This window comes from Hypanus sabinus, chromosome 2, assembly GCF_030144855.1.
Source record: "Hypanus sabinus isolate sHypSab1 chromosome 2, sHypSab1.hap1, whole genome shotgun sequence".
Lineage (NCBI taxonomy): Eukaryota > Metazoa > Chordata > Chondrichthyes > Myliobatiformes > Dasyatidae > Hypanus > Hypanus sabinus.
In genome coordinates, this window is record NC_082707.1 from 207,336,006 (window position 1) to 207,348,842 (window position 12,837).

Genomic DNA, 12,837 nt, shown 5'->3' on the forward strand with positions numbered 1-12,837 from the left:
AGTGCATTGGAGTCGGAGTTCAATTCCAAAACTGCAGGGAGTTTGTTTGTTCTTCCCATGGTCATGTGGGTTCCCTCCAAATGATCCAGTTGCCCCCTCCAGTCAAAAGGCGTACTGGCTAGTAGGTTAATTGGTCGTTACTAATTATTCCGTGATTCAGCTTGGATTAAATAGCTGGGTCTGAGTGGCCCAGGTCATTGGTCAATGTATCTCTAAATATACAGACACACACACACACACACACACACACTATATATAAATAAATATAGATAGATAAATAAAAATAGGATAACAAGTTTGTATTAGTGTCCATTCAGAAATCTGACGGCAGAAGGGCAGAAACTGTTTCTAAAACAATGAGGGTGGGTCTTCAGGCTCCTACACCATATCCTTGATAGTAGTAATGAGAAGAAGGCATGTCCCGGATGGTCAGAAACATTGATGATGGATACCTCTTTTTAAGGCACCATCTCTTGAAGATACCCTCAACAGTGAGCTGGGTTGTGCCTGTGATTGTGATGACTGTGATGCACCTACCTCAGCAAGATTTTACCTCCTATCTCACCAAGAATCTTTTACCTTAAAAATTTTAAAAACCATTTCTATCACCCTTTGAAGAAGTGTTCCAAAGATCAACAAAGAGGGAAAATTTTCCAAAGAGGGAAAATATATTTGGATAATTTCTGACTTTGAGTGACATCCTTTTAGTAAAATTTATTTTCAGCATCTTCAAAAATTGTAGGCTCTTTAATCATTGGACTGTGACCTTTTGTTGTAGATTCTTCTGGAAAGGGAAAATGGTTTCTGAAAATCTAAGCTATCCTACCTCCAATGTAACTGAATTATTAAAGATGGGACCATTTTTAAAATTTATTGTGTAACATGTGTACTCCTCACTAATGAATAAGTAAATCCAACTCTATACATTTGTAGGGATCAAAACTGCGACAATAGTTGGAGGAATGGCTGCTCAGAAACAGGAAAGGATTTTAAATTATAGACCAGAAATCGTGATTGCAACTCCAGGGAGATTGTGGGAATTGATAAAGGAAAGACATCCACATCTCTGTCATTTGAAACAGCTCAGGTGAGATGGTCATTGTGAATATATTGAAATGGTAATGATGCATCATCAAATAACACTTGTAACTGATTAAATGATGGTTGAACTCACTCCCATCAAGGAGGAGACTGTGCAGCATCCATGCCAGGACCACCAGACTCAAAAACAGTTACTTTTCCCAAACGGTAAGGCCGATCTATTCCTCCACTTACTAACCCTCCCCTTCATATCCCCAACCACCTCTACTTCATCATTTCCTGTCTGTCACCTTATACAGACACTCCTGTGCTCAGCGTCACTTTATTGACGTACACTCAGTCTGCATTTACATTCATTGGGTTTATTTTATTATTGTGTTATTTTATCTCTTGTGTTTTTGTTTGTGCTGCATCTGATCCAGAGTAACAATTGTTTTGTTCTTTTTTAGTTATCTGCTTGAAATTGCATTAAACAATCTTGCATCTTGAAAGAAGGGACTTTTATTAATATTTGGTTTTCCACAACTTTAGAGTATCTTGAAATGTTACACAACCAATTCACCACATTTCAATTATAATTGCAATAAATCTTAAGTTTTCATTCACATTTTACAAATAAAACTGAGATATATCAGCATAATTTGATTTGTGACGTTGGGTGGGTAAATGTTTGCCAGGACCTTTTATGCCTTAGGAAGCAGGACATTAATGTAAGGCAGGGTTCCCCAATTAGTTTTCCACAAGAGCCAAATTATTTCAAGCATGCTAAACCAAGGGCCAAAACATCCAGGGTTTTTTTTTCATTGCGCCAGTAAGTTGTTTTATGGGCAGATGTTGTTGCTGCTATTACCATTATTATTAGCAGTAGTAATAATTTAGGCCTGGGATTCTCAAAGCCTGTGTTGTGGGTCACATAAGAGGAAAAACAATGCACTCTTGAAACAAAATACATCCAAAACCAACCATTTAATTATGACTCTAGCTATCACAACTGTCAGCTGTCACATTGAGAGCTCATCTGGAACTTAAAAAACATATATACACACACACACACACACAGTGTTAGTTTTCACCACTTCTACACAAAGTTTTAGTAAAACTGCCTTTCCATTTCCATTGTTTCTGTTCTCTCATTTAATCTATTTGTTCTTTTTAATTAAGCTATGTAGCATTTGAAGTATGAAGTGTAGCTATAAATGAAATTATCAGTATTATTGTTGTAATATTATTATACCCCAATAAGATTGACAAATGGACAAAAATAAATTGAATCACTCACCAATCAGTGAGAGAAGTGACAACGACGGGATGAGGCAATCCTTCTGATGTCGGGCCTGTATCTGTTGTGGCATTCCTGAGGCACTGGCCGAGATATGCATTGGAGAGTCTGTTTCTGTCCAGGTTCTTGATAGAGTATACGATAACCCACGTATATGTATGTGGAAGAGAACAGTGAGTGGCAGCATTGCAATAGCTCTCGTGTTTTTGAGTTGAGCTTAGGGAACCACGTTGATCCAAAAGTCACTCACCCCAACGTCCTTGTGTTGTGCTTTGAGCAAATCAGATGTTCCCATTTCCAAGACCTCCATCTGAACAGTTGCCTCATCTATGGAAGGCACCGGCCTTTTGGCTTCTGCAGTCTACTGGCCGTCAGCCGAAACGGAGAACGGTTGTCTCAGGAAGAGGAGGATGTTACTTGAGAGTTTAGAGGAGCTTTCAAATTGTTCCCTGAAGTTTTCTGCCAGGCTCATCACACAATCCTCCATCACTGGATCCTCCTGCATTTCGTTCTTCTCGCAATGCTCCCGCAGACGTGGAAAGTGCAACTTTCTCCCGTGCATGTCTCTCTCCAAAAGGTTCAGCTTTGACCGGAAAGCAGTAGGTCGCGCGCTCTACGGGGGTGTAGGTCAAGTGTACGATGCGGGATGAGGTTAAAATAAATTAGAGCAGTGCACATTTATGTACATGTTATGACAGGTGCATTCACGTAAGTGCCAATGGGTCGGCGTGGTCCGGACATTTGGTTCTCGCGGTCCGGACCTGGCCCGTGGTCCACCTATTGGGGTTGTCTGATGTAAGGTGTCAAAGGATGGTATCTGTAACAATATAGTATTCCAAGACTAATACGTTAATACGTCAGAAAACAAAATGAAAATTCTTGAGAAGTTATAATCATGATTTTAAGGATGCTAGAATTTGAGATAAAAAAAATCAGAGATTTACAAGACCATAAGACACAGGCAGAATTAGGCCATTCAGTCCATTGAGTTGCTGCGCTATTCCATCATGGCTGATCCCAGATCCCACTCAACCCCATTCACCTGCCTTCTCGCCATATCCTTTGATGTCCTGACTGATCAGGAATTGATCAACTTCCGCTTTAAATAAACACATGGACTTGGCCTCCACTGCAGTCTGTGGCAGAGCATTCCACAGATTTACTACTCTGGCTAAAAGAATTCCTCCTTACCTCTGTTCTAACGGTGACCCCTCAATTTTGAGGCTGTGCCCTCAAGTTCTGGATACCCCCACCATAGGAAACATCCTCTCCACATACACCCTATTTAGCCCTTTCAGTGTTCGGTAGGTTTCCCCCGCATTCTTCTACATTCTAGTGAGTACAGGCCCAAAGCTGCCAATTGCCCCTCATGTTAACCTCTTCATTCCTGGAATCATCCTCACGAACCACCTCTAGACTCTCTCCAATGACAACACATCCTTTCTGAGATATGGGGCTCAAAATAGTTTTCAGTACTGTTGACAAGTGCAGCCTGACTACTGTCTTATAAAGGCTGAGCATTATCTCCTGGCTTTATATTCCATTCCCTTTGAAATAAATGCCAACATTGTGTTTGCCTTCTTTCCCGCGGATTCAACCTGTAAATTAACCTTCTGGGAGTCTTGCACAAGGACTCCTAGGTTCCTCTGCACCTCTGATGTTTGAACCTTCTCCCCATTTAGATAACAGTCCGCACTATTGTTCCTTTTACCAAAGTGCATTATCATACATTCCCAACACTGTATTCCATCTGCCATTTTTTTGCCCATTCTTCCAATTTGTCCAAGTTCTGCTGCAATTGCATTGCTTCCTATGCACTACCTACCCCTCCACCTATCTCCATATCATCCACAAGCTTTGCCACAAAGCCATCAATTCCATTATCTAAATCATTGACAAACAATGTGAAAAGCTGCGGTACCAATAGTGAGCCCTGAGGAACACCACTAGTCACTGGCAGCCAACAGGAAAAGGCCCCTTTATTCCCATTTGCTGCTCCGTGTACCTATCCCATTCCCTCTTTCCTGTCAGCCATTCTGCCACCCATGCCAGTATCTTTCCTGTAATGCTATAGGATAGGATTTTATCTCGTTAAGCAGCCTTGTGTGTGGCACCTTACCAAACGCCTTCTGAAAATCCAAAAAAATGGATCACAGAAGGCAAAGAGTGGTTGTAGATGGGTCATATTCTGCATGGAGTTTGGTGACCAGTGGTGTGCCTCAGGGATCTGTTCTGGGACCCCTTCTCTTTGTGATTTTTATAAGTGACCTGGATGAGGAAGTAGAGGGATGGGTTGGTACATTTTCTGATGACACAAAGGTTGGGGGTGTTGTGGATAGTGTGGAGGGCTGTCAGAGGTTACAGTGGGACATTGATAGGATGCAAAACTGGGCTGAGAAATGGCAAATGGAGTTCAACCCAGATAAGTGTGAAGTGGTTCATTTTAGTCGGTCAAATATGATGGCAGAATATAGTATTAACGGTGAGACTCTGGATAGTGTGGAGGATCAGAGGGATCTTGGGGTCCGAGTCCATAGGACACTAAAAGCTGCTGCGCTGGTTGACTGTGTGGTTAAGAAGCCATACGGTGTATTGGCCTTCATCAACTGTGGGATTGTATTCAAGAGCTGAGAGGTAATGTTACAGCTGTACATAACCCTGGTCAGGCCCCACTTGGAATACTGTGCTCAATTCTGGTCACCTTACCTCAAGAAGGATGTGGAAACTATAGAAAGGGTGCACAGGAGATTTACAAGTACGTTGCCTGGATTGGGGAGCATGCCTTATGAGAAAAGATTGAGTGAACTCGGCATGAGAGGCATTGATCGTGGAGATAGTCGAGACTTTTTCCCAAGTCTGAAATGGCTAACACAAGAGGGCACAGTTTTAAGTAGGCTTGGAAGTAGGTACAGAGGGGATGTTGGGTAAGCTTTTAATGCAAAGGGTGGTGAGTGCGTGGAATGGGCTGCCGGCGACTCTGGTAGAGGCAGATGTTATAGGGTCTTTTATGAGACTCCTGGATAGGTACATGGAGCTTAGAAAAATAGAGGGCTATGGGTAACCCTAGGTAATTTCTAAAGTTAGTACATGTTCAGCATAACATTGTGGGCTGAAGGGCCTGTTTGTGCTTTAGGTTTTCTATGTTTCTAAAATGACATCCATTGCCTCTCTTTTGTCCACCCTGCTTGTTACTTCTTCGAAGAACTCTTAACAGATTTGTCAGGCAAGATCTCCCTGTACAGAAACCATGCTGACTTTATTTTATCATTAGTCTCCAAGTACCCCTAAAACCTCATCCTTAATAATAGACTCCAACATTTTCCCAACCACTGAGGTTAGGCTAGCTGACAGATGCAAAGTACCGATTAAGTTAATCTGCCATTTCTTTGTCCCCTGTTACCATCTCACCAGCTTACATGTCTTGCCTCAACAGATACTGTTTGGCCTACTGGATTCTTCTGGTGTGCTTTTTGCGTTAGTATGTCAGTTTATGTGCTGAAGGCCTGTGGTGGAATTTCAGTAGACCATTATTTGACTGTACACGATGTGAGTTCTAAAGTTACACAGTAAACTTTATTATCAGAGTACATATACACACAACCCTGAGATTCATTTTCCAGTGGGCATACTCGGCAAATCAATACAATAGTTGCTATCACAAGATCACTGAAGGATCAGTCCCATTATAGGCTATACATTAGTATAAGACAGTAAAGCACAAAGAAATGGGGTACAAATGGCCAGTTCCTTGCAATAAAATATATTCATGAATTAGACCATAAGACCTTGAAAATATTGGAGCAGATTTAAGCTATTTCACCCATTAAGTCAGCTTTGCAGTTCATCATAGCTGATCCAGTTTTCCCCTCAGCTTCAATCTCCTGCCTTCTCCCTGTATCCCTTCAAGTCCTGACCAATCAAGAATATATCAACCTCTGCCTTAAATATACATAAAGACTTGGCCTCCACAGCTGTCTGTTGCGAAGAATTCCATAGATTCACCCTTCTCTGGCTGAAGAAATTCCTCCTCATCTCCGCTGTAAAAGGACAACCCTCTATTTTGAGGCTGTGTCCTCTGGTCTTAGCCTCTCCCACCATAGGAAACATTCTGTCCACCTCAGCTCTATCAAGGCCTTTCACCATTCGATAGGTTTCAATGAGGTCACCCCTCATCCTTCTGAATTTCAATGAATACACCCCAGATCCATCAAAAGCTCTTCATGTGATAAGCCATTCAATCCTGGATCTTTCATGAACCTCCTTTGAACCCTCTCCAGTTTCAGCAAATCCTTTCTAAGATAAAGGGCCCAAAACTGCTCACTATATTCCAGAGCTTTATAAAGTCTCTCCCTCACCAGTGCTCTATAAAGTCCCGATATTACATCTTTGCTTTTATATTCTAGTCCTCTTGAAATAAATGTCGACATTGCATTTGCCTTCCTGACCACAGACTGAACCTGCAGATTAACATTTTGGTAAACCTGCACTAGGACTCTCGAGTCCCATTGGCCCTCAGCTTTTTGTATTTTCTCTCCATTTAGAAAATAGTCAACCCTTTCATTTCTTCTACCAAAGTGCATGACCATACACTTCCGACACTGTATTCCATCTGCCATTTCTTTGCTCATTCTCCTAATCTGTCTACATCCTTCTGTTGCCTCTCTATTTACTCAAAACTACCTGCCCCTTCACCTATCTTCATATCATCTTCAAACTTTGCAACAAAGCCATCGATTCCATCATCCATATCACTGACATATTAACATAAAAAGAATCAGTCCCAATACAGAACCCTATGGAACACTACTAACCACCAGCAGCCAGCCAAAACAGGGTCTTTTATTCCCACTCTTTGGATTCCTGCCAATTAGGCACTGCTTTATCCATGCTAGTATCTTTCCTGTAATACCATGGGCTCATAGCTTGTTAAGCAGCCTCATTCATGTGTGGCACCTTGTAAAGGCCTTCTGAAAATCCAAGTACACAACATCAACTGATTCTCCTTTGTCTATCCTGCTTGTTATTTCTTCAAAGAATGCCAACAGATCTGTCAGACAAGATTTTCCCTTGAGTAAACCATGCTAACTATGGTCTATATTATCGTGTGCCTCCAAGTTCCCTGAGAACTCATCCTTAATACTCGACTCTTAATAATAAACATCTTCCCAACCACTGAGGTCAGACTAACTGGCCTGTAGTTTCATTTCTTCTGCCTCTCTCCATTCTTGAAGAGTGGAGTGACACTTGTAAGTTTCCAGTTTTCTGGAACCATTCCAGAATCTAGAAAGACCATTTTTAATGCCTCCACAGTTTCTTCAGCCACCTCTTTCATAACCCTGGGTGTACAAAATCTGGTCCAAGTGACTTATCTACCTCCAGATCTTTCATTTTCCCAAGAACCTTCTCCCTATTAACGGTAACTTCACACATTTCATGACCCCTGACACCTGGAACTTACTGCTGGTGTCTCCACAGTGAAGGCTGATGGAAAATACTTATTCAGTTCATCCACTATTTTGTTGTTCCCCATTACTACCTCACCAGCATCGTTTTCCAGAGGACTGATAGCCACTCTCATCTCTCTCTTACACTTTATCTTTCTGAAGAAACTTTTAGTATCCTCTTTAATATTATTGGCTACCTTGCTTTTGTATTCTATCATTACATTAATGACTCTATTAGTTGCCTGCTGTTGGTTTTTAAAAGCTTTCCAATCCTCTAACTTCCCACTAATTTTTGCTCTATTATGTACTGTCGCTTTGGCTTTTATGTTGGCTTTAATTAATTCCCTTTCTTTGGCTTTTGTGTTGCCTTTAATAAGTCAGTTCGTGGAGTTTTTCTAATTCAATTTCAGGTTTATTGTCATCTGACTGTACTTACATAAGTCGTCTGACTGAAACAGTGTTCTTCCGACCATAGCGTACCCACAGGATATATATCACACACAGCACATAAAACACACAAATAATTCAATATAAATTATAATTCAAAGTGCATGCAGTGAGCAGTAAACAGTAAACAGCTCGCTGATCTACTGACTAGTCCCAGTGATGTCAGGCTCTTCAAATTATGTATTAAGAAAGAGAAAATGGATTACTCCATAATCTGCTAAACTCTTGAGTAATTTTGACTCTTGTCTATTTGATAAAGGTGCCTGGTGATTGATGAGGCAGATCGCATGGTTGAAAAAGGACATTTTGCAGAACTTTCTCAACTCCTGGAGCTCCTACAAGATAAAGAATACCATCCAAAAAGAAGGACTTTCATATTTTCTGCCACTTTAACGATGGTTCATCAAGTTCCTACAAGAATATTGGGAAAGAAGAATACCAAAAAAATAAACACAGAAACAAAGTTAGAAGCTCTGATACACAAAGTAGGCCTCAGGGGAAAACCCAAAGTCATTGATTTATCCAGGAAAGAGGGCACAGTTGAAACCCTCACTGAAACCAGAATCCAGTGTGAGGTAGAGGAAAAAGACATCTACCTCTATTATTTCTTACTTCAATATCCAGGCCGAACTATGGTCTTTGCAAATAGTATAGATTGTATAAAGCGTCTAAATGCACTCCTTACTATTTTGGAATGTTGTCCTCTGCCGCTACATGCAAACATGCACCAGAAACAGAGGCTGAAGAATTTAGAAAGATTTGCTGAAAGAGAAAGGTGAGCTCGCTAACTTAAAATAAATGTATGCTCAGTGCCCATTTATACAGAACCTCCTGGCCACTGAGTCCACTGAGTGTATGTTCGTAAACTGCAGCTGCTGTAGTCTATCCACTTGAAGGTTCGATGTGACTCCACACCATTGTTGTAAAGCATGGTTATTTGAGTTACTGATGCCTTCTACAGACAGCTGAGACTGGTAGTGGATAGCTGCATCTCTGGTGGTTTGTGGATTTGTTGCTTGTCATCTATATTAACAATCTGGATGATAATTTATAAATAAGATCATAAGTTTGCAGATGACCCCAAGATTGGAGGCATGGTGACAGCGAGGAAGAATTATCAATGCTTGCAGTAGGATCTGGACCAGCTGGGAAAATAGGCTGAGAAATGACAGATGGAATTTATTGCAGATAAGTGTGAGGTGTTGCACCTTTGGGAGAACAAACCAGGGTAGGACTTGCATGATAAGTGATAGGGCACTGAGTAGTACAGTAGAACTGAGGGATCTGGGAATACAGGTCCATACTTCCATGAAAGTAGCATCACAAGTGGGTAGGGTCCTAAAGAGAGCTTTTAGCACATTGGCTTTCATAAATTTAAGTATTGAGTACAGGAATTGGGATATTATATTGAAGTTGTATAAGATATTGGTGAGGCCTAATTTGATGTATTGTGTGCAGTTCTGGTTACCTATCTGCAGGAAGGATATCAATAGGATTGAAAGAGTACAGAGAAAATTTGCAAGGATGTTGCCAGGACTTGAGGACATGAGCTATAGGGAAAGATTGAATAGGTTGTAACTTAATTCAATAGGTTGTAACTTAATTCAGTGGAGCGTAGGAGAAGGAGGGGAGATTTGATAGAGGTATACAAAATTATAAGGAGTACAGATAGTGTTAATGCAAGCAGGCTTTTTCCACTGAGGTTGGGTGAGACTAGAACTAGAGGTCATGGGTTAAGGGGTAAAGGTGAAATGTTTAAGGGGAACATGAGGGGGAATTTCTTCACTCAGGGTGGTGAGAGCGTGGAATGAGCTGCCAGTAGAAGAGGAGATGTAGGTTCAATTTCAACTTTTAAGAGAAATTTGGATAGGTACATGGATGGGAGAGGTATGGAGGGCTATGGCCGGGTACAGGTCAATAGGATTTAGGTAGAGTAATAGTTCATTCTAGGCTAAGTGGGCTGAAGGGCCTGTTTCTATTCAGTAGAGTCTATGACTCAATAAAAATATATAAATTACAAAATATAAATCATACAAAATGGGAATAGTGAGTGTTCATGGACCATTCAGAAATCTGATGGAGTAAGAGAAAAAGTTGGTTCTAAATTATTGTGTAGGTCTTCAGGCTCCTGTACCTCCTCCCTCATGACAGTAAAGTGAATAGAGCATGTCCCAAATGATGAGGGTATTTAATGATGGATGCTACTTTCCTGAGTTACCACCTTTTGAATATGTCCTTGATGTTGTGGAGGGTTGTGCTTATGATGGAGCTGGCTGACTCCATAACATTCTGCAGCTTCTTGCCATCCCATGCACTTTAACAAGCAGTCAAATTGCTCTCTACTGTACATGTATAGAAATGCATAAGTCTTTGTTAACATTCCAAACCTCCTCAAACTCCGAATGAGTAGAGCCTCTGGAATGCCTTCCTCACGATTGCATTAATGTGTTGGGCCCAGGGCAGATCCTGTGGGATGTTGACCCAGGAACTGCAAGCTGCTCACTACTTTCATTACTGACCACTCAATGTATGTTTGTCTCATTGTGTTACAGCTGTGTTTTATTGACCACTGACGTTGCAGCTCGAGGTCTAGACATTCCAAATGTACAACATGTTATTCATTATCAGGTACGTTTCAATAGTAAAATCTGAACCTGGTGATTTGTCCTTTTAAAATCTCCCCAAGAAAAACCCTAGCACATCAGAGAATAGACTCAGTTCTTGTGCAAACTCCATTCAGCATTTCACATACAAATTAGCAAAAGGAATAAACATTATAGAAAGAAAAATGGAGGGTTATGGGTAGTGTGGGTTTAGTACTTTTTTTTAAGGATTATATGGGTTGGCACAACATGGAGGGCTGAAGGGCCTGTACTGTGCTGTAGTGTTCTATTACAGGTTTGTTTACCACTTAATGTACTTGTTTACATAAAAGTATTTGGGAACTTGTAGAAGAAAAAAACCACAATCTTTTTTATTTGAAAGAACAACTCTCATTTATTACAGTGACCCTACCCTCATTTCTAGATTCTCCCAGAAGTGAAAACAATCTCTCCTTATCCATCTTTTTATGACCCCTTGTCGCTGATAATAAAAGTAAAATAAAATAGTGACCCAGAACAAATTCACTCTTTTGACTCACCACACCTTATTTTACTTGTGCATAAGGAAAACACCATGGCCCTGTCACACACATTGTTCTGAAGTCTGGACAGAGAAATGCCATTTTATACAGAGTCGTCTCATCAATTACGGATACTGACCATATTTGGTAAACTATTCCCTACTTGCAAGAACAATCACAGCATTGCACTATACCAGTTCCCTATTCTCCAAAGTTAGTTATTCAACACTACAGTACAGAAATAGGCTTTTTGGCCCATCTAGTCCTTGCTGAACTATTATTCTGTCTAGTTCCATCGACCTGCACCTGGGACCATAGCCCTCCATATCCCTCTCATCCATGTACTAATCCAAATTTCTTGTCTTTTTCTCTTGGCAGTTCTTTGCTTTCTTCCACTTCCTGGTTTACAGCTATTTCTGGGCTGTTAATTTGTATCTTCAATAATCTGGATTGATGCAAAATGCTTTTAAATCATAGGTCATGCTCTTGTTTTCCATTATTAATTCCTAGTGGCACTTTCTGTAAGATTAAGGCTCAAATTAGCTTTATCAAAACAAATATCAGTGTTTTTATACATTTGAATGGCTTTATATTGTTCTCTAAATTTGAATCTTTAATCAGTCATTTTAATATTATCACTCTAGTTTTCCAATTTGCCTTTTCTATAAGCTTGAAGCTATCTACATTCAGTTAAGCTTCATTAACATTTGTGTGATTTCCCTGCAGATGCCCCGCACCACCGAGATCTACGTTCACAGGAGCGGCAGGACAGCTCGAGCCACAAAAGCAGGCCTTGCTTTGATGTTGGTCGGGCCAGGGGACATGGTTCACTTTAAGAAGATATGCAAAGCTTTGGGCAAAGATGAAGATGTCCCACTGTTTCCAGTGCAAGCTAAATGTATGTCTGCAATTCAGGTAAATATCATAAATTTTCACTTACCAGCTTTGCACCACGTCAAAGAGTTGTAAAATGTTATAGCACAGGAACAGGCATTTTGGCCCATCTAGTCCATGCCAAAATATTAATTGGTCATGTCCTATCAACCTTCACCCGGACCATAGCCCTCTATACCACTCCCATCCATGTACCTGTCCAAATTTCTTTTAAATGTTGAAATCAAAGTTGCATCCACCACTTAAACTAGCAGCTTGTTCCACATTCTCACCACCTCATTTTCCCCTTAAGTGTTTCACATTTCACCCTTAACCCATGACCTCTAGTCCTAGTCTCACCCAAACTCAGTGGAAAAAGACTGCTTGCAATTACTACACCCCTCATACTTTTGTATACATCTATCAAATCTCCCCGCATTTTTCTTCTTTCTATGGAATAAAAGTCTTTCCCTATAACTCAGGTCCTCAAGTCCTGGCAACATCCTTGTAAATTTTCTCAAAAAATATCAGGGTAAAAAGCATACTGAGGAATACTGTGCATTAACTTCAAAACTCAATAAAAGATCATCAAGTTCAAGTTTAGTATCATCAACCGTACAAGAATATAA

General features: G+C 40.6%; 1 protein-coding gene across 1 annotated transcript in view; it reads left to right on the top strand.

Moving 5' to 3' along the window:
• Window positions 1–12,837, top strand: part of ddx24 (DEAD (Asp-Glu-Ala-Asp) box helicase 24) — a 51,897-nt gene that overhangs the window by 23,219 nt on the left and 15,841 nt on the right. The window contains exons 4-7 of the mRNA XM_059962622.1: window positions 934–1,087; window positions 8,471–8,986; window positions 10,764–10,839; window positions 12,062–12,250. Coding sequence (XP_059818605.1) covers window positions 934–1,087; window positions 8,471–8,986; window positions 10,764–10,839; window positions 12,062–12,250 — 935 coding nt within the window. The remainder of the gene's footprint in view (window positions 1–933; window positions 1,088–8,470; window positions 8,987–10,763; window positions 10,840–12,061; window positions 12,251–12,837) is intronic.